General features: G+C 43.4%; 1 protein-coding gene across 1 annotated transcript in view; it reads right to left on the bottom strand.

The window, feature by feature from the left end:
• The window catches only part of LOC126232638 (ionotropic receptor 75a-like), a 133,760-nt gene that overhangs the window by 51,398 nt on the left and 66,683 nt on the right, over window positions 1-15,679 (bottom strand). Inside the window, exon 5 of the mRNA XM_049942810.1 lies at window positions 414-538. Coding sequence (XP_049798767.1) covers window positions 414-538 — 125 coding nt within the window. The remainder of the gene's footprint in view (window positions 1-413; window positions 539-15,679) is intronic.

The following is a 15,679-nucleotide window of genomic DNA, read 5'->3' as shown; positions in this document are numbered from 1 at the left end:
AGGAGCGCGTTGCCGTCTGTGGATATCTCGCGCTCTATTAGGAAACGTCTCCCTCATTTCATTATGTCCAGTGGACCATCATAAATCGTGATGACGTCAATGTGATTATTTTCTTCGTGTAATTCCTGTTCGGCTCATTATTTATTTCTTTCAGTTACCTTCTGTACTATACTGTAGCGTTTTTTGTATGTATGGTCCAAGTTTCATTGAACTGTGTTACTTGCTGGCGAGATATCATGAGAAAATTGTTGTCGTCCTTAAGTTTTGCACCCCAGTGTATCTGCTCCTCCTCAGAAAATCTTTCTTAGTTTTACTCTCAATCCATATTCTGGGCACAGAGCACAAAACACACATAATATGTGGTATGCCCTGCATTACCAGACCGTGGATGCGCATGTGGAAATAATGCTTACGAGAAATTGAGCATGTCTGACAAGCGAGAGCAGACCTCCCAGCCGAAGCGCGCAACCATGTCCAGGTGCTTGTCCTCCACCTTCCTCAGTCTCCTCCCCAGGTTGTCCAAGGGCGAGTAGATCACCTGCAACAGCACACAACATGTACCCAGAGAGCACTTCGTTCGCTGTTGTAAGTACGAGTATTTGGCTGCAGTACAAATTTCTGCTAAGGCATAGTTAATAAATGTCACTCTAATTGCTTATAAGTAGACTGAATACAATTAGCCACAAAATGACAATTTGGAGAGCAATCGTATGATGTTCATATTTTTTTATTTAATTGTCATGATTTTCAAAATTTTTTGAGCACAGTTATCAGTTTCGACTATACAATAGCCATATTCAGAATCTAAACTTGAAGAAAAAGGAAAATCATTGTCTACTACAATAAGAGCTTAGAAACAAGGACAGGAATCTGTACAACTATATTGTGGTTAATTGTTGTTTAATGTCGTTACCAAAAAGCTCGAAAAGTTCATGACCAATTTACTTCAAATTTTTACATGATCCTCTAATAAACGTTCGGACGAATACAGGCTGTATATTTTCTAAAGATATGTAAGATATAAGTATATGTATACAATGTAAAGAGGAAACACTGTCAGCAAAAATCTCGAAATGTTCTTCACCGACTTTCTCCAGAATTTTACAAGATACTACAATTATTCAGCCTCACTCTGGCAAGTATCTTGATCCTTGTGGTAGAAGTTTAAGAAATTCCCGTTGATTTTGACAGGTTCAAAACAATTGGGCCTGTATAGGCAGTAATCGGAGTTGAGGGATGCGGTAGTTTGGCATTATAGGAGTCTTGGCTTCGTCATAAAGCCCTAGAGCTCATTGGGTTTATGCGCTGCCGGAAGAAAATTGGAGTGGAGGGATGCTGTAGTTTGGCTCTGTAGGAGTCTTGTCTTCCCCATAAAGTCCCAGAGCTCATTGGGTTTATACACTGCACCCTTTTAGAGGTTTCTAATTCAATCAATCTAATTCAAACAGTGCATATGGAGTACATGAAATGATTACATTTACAGATCAATAGCACAAGCGGTTCTGAGGTACCAGGTATCGATCCATGCTCAAACACCCGTGTTAGTACGTAATGTAACCTCCACTGGCGACAACGAAGGCGCTGACTCTATCTAGTCGACCGTACAGATGGCGAATACTGTCCTGGGACACGTTATGCCACACCTGCTTGATCTGTTCACGTAGCTCTGTAAGAGTTGTTGGCTGACGAGGCGCACAAGTCAGTTCTCGTCCCATCATATCCCACATATGCTCGATGCAGACAAGTCCGGAGATCATGCTGCACCTCTTGCAGAGCAAGTATAGTTTCACGGAAAGTGTGTGGACTAGCGTTATCCTGTTCGAATAAAACATCGCCTTCCTGTTGCAAGAGCCGGCCGGAGTGGCCGAGCGGTTCTAAGCGCTACAGTCTGGAACCGCGCGACCGCTACGGTCGCAGGTTCGAATCCTGCCTCGGGCATGAATGTGTGTGATGTCCTTAGGTTAGTTAGGTTTAAGTAGTTCGAGGGGACTGATGACCTCAGAAGGTAAGTCCCATAGTGCTCAGAGCCATTTGAACCATTTTGAACCAACCTGTTGCAAGAACCGCAAAAGAACAGGTCTAACAACATTTTGCAGTTCTTGATGCAATAATTTACCAACAGCCGTATGATTTGTAGAATTTTATTTTATTTTATGAACTTCTATGTGCTGCCAGTTTCGGCATTACATTGATGCCATCTTCAGGCCCCACTCGTCATAGTCGTAAAATCGCTATACACGGAAGGAGCCATATAACTAGATCCGTGAATCAATCGTCCTGCAACAGCTCTTGGTTTTACGACTACGGCGAGTGGGGCCTGAAGATGGCATCAATGTAATGCAGAAACTGGTAGCACATAGAAGTTCATAAAATAAAATAAACTACAAATCATACGGCTGTTGGTAAATTATTGCATCAAGAAGTTCATGCCAGCCGTCGTCCCACGATCCATAATGGATCAACGAACATTTTGCAGTGGTTGTCGTCCCCTCTAGAAACACCAAAGGTGAACGATAGTTGTAGCTTATTCCAGGGAGGAGGGGAGGGGGCAGTGTGTCTTGGACGAATGCACTCTACGAGAATGTGGTCACCAGGTCTACGTCGTACGCGCGAAAGGCCATTATTTACCTTCATTGCTGAAGACCACTGCGCGCCATTCCGCTTTCCAAATGATCATCTGACGGCGCCAATCGAGCCTTGCAAATCGATGCTGTGGCATGTGGAAAACGGGATGGAGGCGTGCGTGCTAATAACCAGTTCGCAACAGCTCGTGTTGACACGTCTGGGTTCAGAAACTCTCTTATCTGTTCTATGGTAGCTGTAAGATCAGCCACTACTGCCCTCACAATACGACGGTCATGGGGGGCGTCTATAGTGTGTGGATGTCCACAAGCTCGTCTAGTGGTGTGAGAACGTTCACGTGACCGCTGATACTATCATCGTAGCATAACGGACGCAGCACGTGCAATTTGTGTGACAATTCCCCGAAAGGACAATTCTGCTACTCGGAAGGCGCAATTTGACTCCTTTCAAACTCGCTCGGTTGGCTGTAGGAAGCACGAGTGCGTCTCCTTGGTATGGTTGCCTGATTGCTTCACACGTTTGCACCACATTGTGTCTTGTGGCTGTGAGCATCATTATTAAGAGTAGACACAGATGGCACTCTGGTAGCTGTGTCACTATTCTGTCTGTTGGCGGAGGAAGCTGAAACCATTATCAGTACATCTACTATCCCCCAGGTAGCGTTTACCGTCATCGGATCAAAATCGACGTCGTCTTTCCAGATGTACTAATTTTTTTGCAGCAGTATGTGATGAACTTACGAGGATAATCAGACCATGCCAACGGCGATGACGTATGAATGTAGCTTGGAAGGGTATTCCTCTGCAAGGTGACTGTTATACATCGTTGTCATCAAACATTAGTTAATTAGTTAGTTGGTTGCCATTTCCACTGATCAGTCGCAAGGTACGGTAGCCGTTGTGATGTGGAACGTGTCAGGTGAACAAGAAATGCATATATGAAAGAAGATTTTTTAATATATATATATATATATATATATATATATATATATATATATATATATATATATAGGGTGATTCACCTAACATTACCCCTGGATATATTTCGTAAACTACATCAAATACTGACGAATCGATTCCACACACCGAACGTGAGGAGAGGGGCTAGTGTAACTGGTTAATACAAACCATAAAAAAATGCACGGAAGTATGTTTTTTAACACAAACCTACGTTTTTTTAAATGGAACCACATTAGTTTTGTTAGCACATCTGAACATATAAACAAATACGTAATCAGTGCCATTTGTTGCATTGTAAAATGTTAATTACATCCGGAAATATTGTAACCTAAAGTTGACGCTTGAGTACCACTCCTCCACTGTTCGATCGTGTGTATCGGAGAGCACCGAATTACGTAGGGATCCAAAGGCAACGGTGATGGACCTTAGGTACAGAAGAGACTGGAACAGCACATTACGTCCACATGCTAACATCTTTTTATTGGTCTTTTTCACTGACGCACATGTACATTACCATGAGGGGTGAGGTACACGTTCACACGTGGTTTCCGTTTTCAATTACGGAGTGGAATAGAGTGTGTCCCGAGATGTCAGGCCAATAGACGTTCAATGTGGTGGCCATCATTTGCTGCACACAATTGCAATCTCTGGCGTAATGAACGTCGTACACGCCGCAGTACATCTGGTGTAATGTCGCCGCAGGCTGCCACAATACGTTGTTTCATATCCTCTGGGGTTGTAGGCACATCACGGTACACACGGTACATGATGTACAATACGGTACAATACAGAGTTAAAGATTAATATTTCTAATATTTACCCCATTCCCTTAAATGGCACAAAATGCATATACCATATTTATATATTTATTTATTCCTATTCGAGAATTCATCTATGGTACAGAAGGAGTTGTCAAGGAGATATGATTTCAATTTACGAGGGCAGTTCAATAAGTAATGCAACACATTTTCTTTTTCTGAAACAGGGGTTGTTTTATTCAGCATTGAAATACACCAGGTTATTCCCCAATCTTTTAGCTACACAACACTATTTTTCAACGTAATCTCCATTCAATGCTACGGCCTTACGCCACCTTGAAATGAGGGCCTGTATGCCTGCACGGTACCATTCCACTGGTCGATGTCGGAGCCAACGTCGTACTGCATCAATAACTTCTTCATCATCCGCGTAGTGCCTCCCACGGATTGCGTCCTTCATTGGGCCAAACATATGGAAATCCGACGGTGCGAGATCGGGGCTGTAGGGTGCATGAGGAAGAACAGTCCACTGAAGTTTTGTGACCTCCTCTCGGGTGCGAAGACTTGTGTGAGGTCTTGTGTTGTCACGAAGAAGGAGAAGTTCGTTCAGATTTTTGTGCCTACGAACACGCTGAAGTCGTTTCTTCAATTTCTGAAGAGTAGCACAATACACTACAGAGTTGATCGTTTGACCATGGGGAAGGACAACGAACAGAATAACCCCTTCAGCGTCCCAGAAGACTGTAACCATGACTTTACCGGCTGAGGGTATGGCTTTAAACTTTTTCTTGGTAGGGGAGTGGGTGTGGCGCCACTCCATTGATTGCCGTTTTGTTTCAGGTTCGAAGTGATGAACCCATGTTTCATCGCCTGTAACAATCTTTGACAAGAAATTGTCACCCTCAGCCACATGACGAGCAAGCAATTCCGCACAGATGGTTCTCCTTTGCTCTTTATGGTGTTCGGTTAGACAACGAGGGACCCAGCGGGAACAAACCTTTGAATATCCCAACTGGTGAACAATTGTGACAGCACTACCAACAGAGATGTCAAGTTGAGCACTGAGTTGTTTGATGGTGATCCGTCGATCATCTCGAACGAGTGTGTTCGCACGCTCCGCCATTGCAGGAGTCACAGCTGTGCATGGCCGGCTCGCACGCGAGGGATCAGACAGTCTTGCTTGACCTTGCGGCGATGATGACACACGCTTTGCCCAACGACTCACCGTGCTTTTGTCCACTGCCAGATCACCGTAGACATTCTGCAAGCGCCTATGAATATCTGAGATGCCCTGGTTTTCCGCCAAAAGAAACTCGATCACTGCCCGTTGTTTGCAACGCACATCCGTTACAGACGCCATTTTAACAGCTCCGTACAGCGCTGCCACCTGTCGGAAGTCAATGAAACTATACGAGACGAAGCGGGAATGTTTGAAAATATTCCACAAGAAATTTCCGGTTTTTTCAACCAAAATTGGCCGAGAAAATAAAATGTGTTGCATTACTTATTGAACTGCCCTCGTATTTTTGAAGCTATTACTGCTGTCTGTCAGATATTTTATTTCATCTGGTAAACTGTCAAAAATTTTTACAGCATCATATTTTACCCCTTTCTGTGCCAAAGTTAGGTTGAGTAAAGGATAATGTAAGTCTTTCTTAGATCTGATATTACACTCCTGGAAATTGAATAAGAACACCGTGAATTCATTGTCCCAGGAAGGGGAAACTTTATTGACACATTCCTGGGGTCAGATACATCACATGATCACACTGACAGAACCACAGGCACATAGACACAGGCAACAGAGCATGCACAATGTCGGCACTAGTACAGTGTATATCCACCTTTCGCAACAATGCAGGCTGCTATTCTCCCATGGAGACGATCGTAGAGACGCTGGATGTAGTCCTGTGGAACGGCTTGCCATGCCATTTCCACCTGGCGCCTCAGTTGGACCAGCGTTCGTGCTGGACGTGCAGACTGCGTGAGACGACGCTTCATCCAGTCCCAAACATGCTCAAGGGGGGACAGATCCGGAGATCTTGCTGGCCAGGGTAGTTGACTTACACCTTCTAGAGCACGTTGGGTGGCACGGGATACATGCGGACGTGCATTGTCCTGTTGGAACAGCAAGTTCCCTTGCCGGTCTAGGAATGGTAGAACGATGGGTTCGATGACGGTTTGGATGTACCGTGCACTATTCAGTGTCCCCTCGACGATCACCAGTGGTGTACGGCCAGTGTAGGAGATCGCTCCCCACACCATGATGCCGGGTGTTGGCCCTGTGTGCCTCGGTCGTATGCAGTCCTGATTGTGGCGCTCACCTGCACGGCGCCAAACACGCATACGACCATCATTGGCACCAAGGCAGAAGCGACTCTCATCGCTGAAGACGACACGTCTCCATTCGTCCCTCCATTCACGCCTGTCGCGACATCACTGGAGGCGGGCTGCACGATGTTGGGGCGTGAGCGGAAGACGGCCTAACGGTGTGCGGGACCGTAGCCCAGCTTCATGGAGACGGTTGCTAATGGTCCTCGCCGATACCCCAGGAGCAACAGTGTCCCTAATTTGCTGGGAAGTGGCGGTGCGGTCCCCTACGGCACTGCGTAGGATCCTACGGTCTTGGCGTGCATCCGTGCGTCGCTGCGGTCCGGTCCCAGGTCGACGGGCACGTGCACCTTCCGCCGACCACTGGCGACAACATCGATGTACTGTGGAGACCTCACGCCCCACGTGTTGAGCAATTCGGCGGTACGTCCACCCGGCCTCCCGCATGCCCACTATACGCCCTCGCTCAAAGTCCGTCAACTGCACATACGGTTCACGTCCACGCTGTCGCGGCATGCTACCAGTGTTAAAGACTGCGATGGAGCTCCGTATGCCACGGCAAACTGGCTGACACTGACGGCGGCGGTGCACAAATGCTGCGCAGCTAGCGCCATTCGACGGCCAACACCGCGGTTCCTGGTGTGTCCGCTGTGCCGTGCGTGTGATCATTGCTTGTACAGCCCTCTCGCAGTGTCCGGAGCAAGTATGGTGGGTCTGACACACCGGTGTCAATGTGTTCTTTTTTCCATTTCCAGGAGTGTATAATCATGTATGTCACTGTTGTTTTTAAACTGGTCCATGTTGTTGGGAACAAATTTCATTAGTGAGTAAATGTACTGTGAGGCTGTTGTAAGAATTCCCAATCTTTTAAAAAAGATGCCTACAGGATGTGCGAATATGAACCCCACACATTATTCTAACCACTTTATTTGGAGCAGTGAATACTTTTTGTCTAAATGTTGAGTTACCCCAAAATATTATTCCGTTTGACATCAGAGAATGAAAGTATGCAAAATATGTTGGCTTACTAATTTCTATATCCTCAAAATTGATTATTATTCTGATGCAAAAGTTACTGAACCTAGTCGCTTTATAAGATCCAAAATATGAATTTTCCAATTAAGATTCTCATCTATAAGTACGCCCAAAAACTTAATATGCTCTACCCTGTCTACTGACTTCTGTTGGTGTGTTATATTTATTGAAGAAACTGTACTTTTTGGAGCACATAATTGGATGTACTGTGTTTTTTCAAAGTTTAGAGCAAGCCCATTTACAGGAAACCAATTAATGACTTTTCCAAATACCTTATTTGCATCATTTTCAACTGGTGTTTCTTTTACTTGATTAATAATGATGCTCGTATGATCAGCAAACAGTAGCAGTTCAGCTTCCTGTTTCAGATAGGAAGGGAGGTCGTTCACATATATCAAGAACAGAAGGGGACCCATGATTGAACCCTGTGGAATACGTAATGTAATTTCACCCCAGTTAGATGAAGTGGCAAACTTATTTAAATCACTTGATCCATATAAGGAAACTTTTTGCTTCCTGTTCTGTAGGTATGACTTACACCACTCATATGATATTCCATTTATACCATAGAATTCTAATTTTGTAAAATAATGTCACGGTTCACACAATCAAATGCTTTGGACAAGTCACAGAAAATTCCTATTGGTGACATGTTACTGTTGAAAGACTGTTATGTGGACAGTGAAATTGTATATTGCTGTCTCAGTGGAACAACATTTGATACCCACTACTGCACACAGGTCTATTATAGCCTGCATTAAGATCTTCAGCTGTAAGCATGCATATCTCTACTATGTGTTCTCTTCCATCAGAATGTCGCCATAGTCTTTTCCTATGTATTGGACTCAAACAAAGAACGACCTCGATTCATCTGCCATCCACTCACCTGGCTACTGTCACCCTCACCTCCTCTTCATTTTCATTGCAATACGTATTATGTCTCCCACTTAGTCTTTCCTTTAACCCATTTATTGCTTTGCCTGTCTCTCCAAGTAATTCCCCAGATGCTTCTCGTTATCGATCGCCAAGCAGTCAGGAGTCTTTGAATAATTAATGCAATAAAAGTTCATCTGTCATTCCTAAAAGTAAAAATTCATAATACACACTGAGTTGAACTTTACTTTTCAGATAAATCATAAGTTTTGTTTTGAAAGCCCAGTCTAGTTTATTGAAGCACTCTAAGTCATTTTACTCTTCTGTTTATTTTCATGTTCGTCCAGCCATTGTATTGAACTGTGTCCCATATAAAATCTTCTACGCTGGTTCTATGATTTCTTTAGTAATTTATACTACACGGGGTGTCTATAATGTCCCGCTATCGTTTCAAAAAATCTTACTTGGAAGTTAACAGAGACAGAGGATCGTGATTTGTTGTAAAAATGCTTAGCAGCTATCAAAGTTTTCTTTTTCTTTTGTGCTTTGCTGCTGCAGCGCTTATTCGTACTTGAGCAGAAGTCTGTTATTTACATCTACATCTAGGTACATACTCCTCAAGCCACCGTACAGTGGGTAGCGGAGGGTACCCTTTACTGCAACAAGTCGTTTCCTTTCCATTTCTTTTCTTTCCTTTCCTTTCATGTTCCACTCGCATATAGAGCGAGGGAAAAACGACTATCTATATACCTCCGTGTGAGCCCTAATTTTGCGTATATTATCTTCGTGGTCCCTACGCGAAATGTATGTTGGTGACACTAGGACGTACTGCAGTCAGCTTCAAATGCCGGTTCTTTAAACTTTCTCAGTAGTGATCTTCGAGATGAATGTCTTCTTACCTCCAGAGATTCCCATTTGAGCTCCCGAAGCATATCCGTAACACCTGCATGCTGATCGAAGCTACCGGTAACAAATTTAGCAGCTCGCCTCTGAATTGCTTTGATGTTTCTTTCAATTCGACTTGGTGTAGATCCCAAGCTCTCGGGTAGTAGTCAAGAACAAGTGGCACTAGCACCGTATATGCGGTCTCCTATACAGATGAACTACATTTTCCTAAAATTCTCCCAATAAACCGACGTGAACCATTCGCTTTCTCTACCACAACCCTTACATGCTCGTTCTATTTTATATCGCTCCGCAGCGTTACGTCCAGTTATTTAAACGATATGACTGTGTCAAGTAGAACGCTACTAATGCTGTATCGGAACATTACGGATTTGCTTCTCCTACTCACCTGCATTAACTTCCATTTTTCTGCATTAAGAGCCAGCTGCTATTCATCATATCAACTAGAAATTTTGTCAAGGCCTTCTTGTATCAACCTACAGTCACTTATCTTTGACACCTTTCTGTACACCATAGCATCATCAGCGATCAATCGCAGACTGCTGCTCATCCTTTCTGCCAGGTAATTTATTTACGTAGAAAGTAACAGCGGTCCTATTTCAGTTCCCTGGGGCACTCCTGATGTTACCCCTGTCTCCGACGAGCACTTGCCGTCGAGGAGGGTATACTGGGCCCTATTACTTACGAAATCTTCGCGCCAGTCCCGCCAGTCACGTATCTGGGCGTCTATTTCGTGTGCACGTACCATCGGTAACAGTCTGCAAATTGTCAAACGCTTTTCGGAAAACTAGAAGTATGTAATCTGCCGGTTTCAAAATGGCTCTGAGCACTATGGGACTTAACATCTGAGGTCACCAGTCCCCTAGCACTTACAAGGGAACCTCCCATCGCACCCCCCTCAGATTTAGTTATAAGTTGGCACAGTGGATAGGCCTTGAAAAACTGAACACAGATCAATTGAGAAAACCGGAAGAAGTTGTGTGGGACTGTGAAAAAATAAGCAAAATATACAAACTGAGTAGTTCATGGGAAGATAAGCAACGTCAAGGAGCCTGCCGACGCAGGAGCGCCGTGGTCTCGTGGTAACGTGAGCAGCTGCGGAACGAAAGGTCCTTGGTTCTAATCTTCCCTCGACTGAAAAGTTTAATTTTTTATTTTCAGTTTATGTGACAAACTCTTATGTTTTCATCACTTTTTTGGGAGTGATTATCACATCCACAAGAGAACCTAAATCAGGCAAGGTAGAAGAATCTTTTTACCCATTCGCCAAGTGTACAAGTTAGGTGCGTCGACAACATATTCCTGTCATGTGACGCACATGCCGTCACCAGTGTTGTATAGAATATATCAGATATGTTTTCCTGTGGAGGAATCGGTTGACCTATGACCTTGCGATCAAATGTTTTCGGTTCCCATTGGAGAGGCACGTCCTTTCGTCTACTAATCGCACGGTTTTGCGATGCGGTCGCAAAACACAGACACTAAACTTATTACAGTGAACAGAGACGTCAATGAACGTACGGGCAGATAATAACTATGCAAAAATAAAGAAAGTAAAATTTTCACTCGAGGGAAGACTTGAACCAAGGACCTCTCATTCTGCAGCTGCTCACGCTACCACGTGACCACGGCGCTCCTAAGCTCCCGTTCTCTATGATGTTGCCTATCTTTCACATGGACTACTCAGTTTGATCTTTTGCTTATTTTTTCACAGTTCCACACAACTTCTTCCTGTTTTGTCAGTTGATCTGTGTTCAGTTTATCAAGGCCTATCCACTGTGCCAACTTATAACTAAATCTGAGGGGGGTGCGATGGGGAGGTTCCCTTGTTAGAAGTACTTAAACCTAACTAACCTAAGGACATCACACGCAACCATACCCGAGGCAGGATTCGAACCTGCGACCGTAGCGGTCGCGCGGTTCCAGACTGAAGCGCCTAGAACCGCTCGGCCACTCCGGCCGGCAAACTGCCTGTTTCCCTTCATCCATAGTTCGCAATATTGCATGTGAGAAAAGAGCAAGCTAGGTTTCGCACGAGCGATGCTTTCTAAAGCCGTACTGATTCGTGGACATGGGTTTTTCGTTCTCTATGAAATGTATTATATTCGAGCTCAGAATACGCTGAAGAGTTCTGTAGCAAACCGTCTGTAATTTTCCCAGTCTGTTCTTTCACCCTTCTTATATACAGGAGTCACCTGCTCTTTTTTCCAGTCGCTTGGCACTTTGCGCTGGTCAAGTGTTTCGCGATAAATGCACACTAAGTAAGGGGCTAATGACGTAGAGTACTCTTTGTAAAACGGAACTGGGTTTCAACAGGACCAGGACACTTATTTGATTTCAGCTCTTTCAATTATTTCTCTATGCCGGGGATGCTTATTACTATGTCGTCCATACAGGATTCTGTACGATGGTCAAACGATGGTACCTTTGTACGAGTCTCCTGCGTGAACGATTTCTTAAAAGTGGAATTTGAAACTTCGTCCTCCCTTTTGCTATCTTCTACTGCCAAACTAGACTGGTCAATGAGTGACTGGATGGAAGCCTTAGAGCCGCTTAGCAGTTTTACATAGGATCAGAATTTTGGCGGGTTCTCCGCCGTGCCTTTAGCCAAGGTACGATTGTGCTACCACCGTCGTTGTATGCTTCGCTCATAGATCTTTCACAGACGCACGAATCTCTATTAATCTTTGCTTGTCGTCATTTGCGCGTCCTCTTTTGAACCGAGAGTGCAACAGTCTTTGCTTGCTCAGGATTTTCCGAATTTCGTTATGAAACCACGGTGGGTCTTTTCCGTCCTTAATCCATTTACTAGGCACATACTTGTCCAGAGCATGATTTACAATCTGTTGAAAATTTGCCCATAATTCCTGTATGTCCATCATTCTCTAAGTGAGAAGCTAACAACTGCTTATCTGCCTTTTCTAGCGGAAACACTCCTAGTCCTCTTGACTGATTTATTAATTCCTTCTTTATGTTCTATGAGCAATGAGTGAGGAGCACATTGAACTTCTGGCAAAACAGAGCTTTTGGAGCTGCTAAGCGTTTTACAGCAATCCACTGTAACGTAACTCATGTGCTAGCGAGATGTCAACTAGATGGGAGCTTTCAGGTGAGTGATGACGGCTCGGGCTTTCGCCTCGGGCCAAGCGCTCAAGACAAAAGAGCGACTGATCGTCGGTTTTTCCCAAGAAAAAGTAGCGACAGGTTGACAACAAGCCCGGTCTCGCGTGTGGTGTGTGTAATCAGTACAATGGCGCCATGTACGACATTATGGAAGATGGTAACCTTCAAATATTTGATAATTCTGTAATGATCAGATGTCTAATTATAGCACATATCTAGTCATTTCAACGTACCGACGACAATGAGGTGCATTTACTGAGAGTTTAATATTACAATTATCACAGAAACCACAGAACTTAGGCCTCACGGAAACGAACGCTCTACAGTAATCACTGAAAATTTTTAACTAGTGAACAATTAATACGATCGTAACAAACAAGGTGCCTGCAGACATCATAATATTACAACTATCATCACAGAGACATACAATGGTACATTATTTGTTACATTATTATATAGTTTAAATATTTGTAATTATGTAAATGTATCACATCATCATATTGTCCGCAGTCTCACAACAAACGAACGCAACAGGACATTTCTCCTATCGCTCCATTCGTAACCGTATTACATTTGTCTAGATTATGGTTTTCTGAGTTATTTAACCAAAAATTAATTCGGCCTTTATTAAAAACGCTAGTAGATTAGAAATGGTGAATTATTCATAAAATTTGGTACCAGTACTAGACTGAGCGTGAAAAGACACATCAGTTGAGTGGACCAAGTTTATTATTCCATATATTTTTTTGTTATTTGTCGTAAGCGCATATACAATAGATCTGTGATTGAATATTTATGTCAAAACTTTTGCATGGATACCATTGTGTTCGGTCTGAATAGAACCGGAGGAGAAAGATCTTTTATTTATACGTCTAATTTGTTTCTTAGTTATTATTCAAATGGTGGTCCAGTTTTGTACTGTAAGTAAGTTTGTACATTTTGGTGGTCGAATGCAAAGCTCTGGCTGGCGCGAGCAGGGAGGCGTTCGTACACCGTGGATTGTGCAGTGACCCTTAGGGAACAAAGAACGATCTGGTGGAGAGTTGCATTTGCGACGAGACGGCAGAGGACTCGGTAGCCAGGTTTGGCGCAGGACAGTCTTCAGGTTATGCATCAAAAACGTGATAGTGCAGTAAAGTGTTGGCTACTGGGCGGCAAGCAGCCGCGCAAATATTCAAAAATTCGCTCATTATTAGCTAAATTCTGCGCCAAGTGGGACTATACTTCGGTGAGTTAGCGGAAACTAACAGTTTGCGAACGTCGTAGGGTATGAATGTAGAACTTTTAACGTTATTTACTTGATGATCTGAGATTATTTGTGCGTATTTAAAATTATGCGACTCTACTCTTTTCACGAACAAGAGATGATTCAATTATCTATGGGGACTCTGATTACACATTCACGAAAGCTTAACTGCAATTGAAAATATTTATTAATTTATTCCTTGTTACATTTTATTACTGTAGGACCACAATTTCTACATTTTTTGCAGATGATTAACTGAATAAATCATCATGGTGTAAATTAAATATTGTGGTATAGTCTACGTCAATTGGTCAGTAGATAGGAACTATTTTTTGTTATTTTATTATTATTTCATTTCAATGCACTATGTTGGTACATGAAATTCGTTTAACTTGACAGTACTTCAATTACTTCACCGTAGGACCACAAACTAATACCAAGTCTTCCGCTATCTCAGCTAAAGGACATGATTGTAGACGTGTGCGTCTCGACTCTATGACTATGTCAAGCCACAGCTTTAAACAGAGTCATACATTGCCCAACTCTGTCTACTGCTAAATCTCGTCTCAGAGAATAGAAACCAATACGTATAGTCAAGACGCACCACATTGCTTTACTTCTAACAGTAGTTCTGATTTTTATGAAAAGATAGTGGGACTTTATGAACACCTTACACACTGAAGCGCCAAAGAAACTGGTATAGGCATGCGTATTCAATTACAGAGATAAACAGGGAGAATATGGCGCTGCTCTCGGCAACGCCTATACAGGGTGGTCCATTGATCGTGACCGGGCCAAATATAGCGTCAAACTAAAAAACTACAAATAACGAAACTCGTCTAGCTTGAAGGGGGAAACCAGATGGCGCTATGGTTGGACCGCTAGATGGCGCTGCCATAGGTCAAACGGATATCAACTGGGTGTTTTTAAATACGAACCCCCATTTTTATTACATATTCGTGTAGTACGTAAAGAAATATGAATGTTATAGTTCGACCACTTTTTTCGGTTTGTGATAAATGCCGCTGTTATAGTCACAAACATATGGCTCACAAATTTAGTCGAACAGTTGGTAACAGGTAGGTTTTTCAAATTAAAATACAGAACGTAGGTACGTTTGAACATTTTATTTCGTTTGTTCCAATGTGATACATGTACCTTTGTGAACTTATCATTTCAGAGAACGCATGCTGTTACAGTGTGATTACCTCTAAATACCACATTAATGAAATAAATGCTCAAAATGATGTCCGTCAACCTCAATGAATCAATACGTGTAACGACATTCCTCTCAACAGCGAGTAGTTCGCCTTCCATAATGTTCGCACATGCATTGGCAATGCGCTGACGTATGTTGTCAGGCGTTGTAGGTGGATCATCGTAGAAAATATCTTTCAATTTTCCCCACAGAAAGAAATCCGGGGACGTCGGATCCGGTGAACGTGCGGGCCATGGTATGGTGCTTCGACGACCAATCCACCTGTCATGAAATATGCTATTCAGTACCGCTTCAACCGCACGCGAGCTATGTACCGCACATCCATCATGTTGGAAGTACATCGCCATTCTGCCATGCAGTGAAACATCTTGTTGTAACATCGGTAGAACATTACGTAGGAAATCAGCATACATTGCAGCATCTAGATTGCCATCGACAACATGGGGTCCAATTATCCTTCCTCCCATAATGCCGCACATTAACCCTCCAAGGTGGCTGATGTTCGACTTGTCGCAGCCATCGTGGATTTTCCGTTGCCCAATAGTGCATATTATGCCTGTTTACGTTACCGCTGTTGGTGAATAACGCTTCGTCGCTAAATAGAACACGTGCAAAAAACCTGTCATCGTCCCGTAATTTCTCTTGT

The sequence above is a fragment of the Schistocerca nitens genome, chromosome 1, assembly GCF_023898315.1.
Source record: "Schistocerca nitens isolate TAMUIC-IGC-003100 chromosome 1, iqSchNite1.1, whole genome shotgun sequence".
In the NCBI taxonomy this organism is placed as follows: domain Eukaryota; kingdom Metazoa; phylum Arthropoda; class Insecta; order Orthoptera; family Acrididae; genus Schistocerca; species Schistocerca nitens.
The sequence above is the reverse complement of the archived record's forward strand: the minus strand, read 5'-3'. Positions and strand labels throughout refer to the sequence as shown.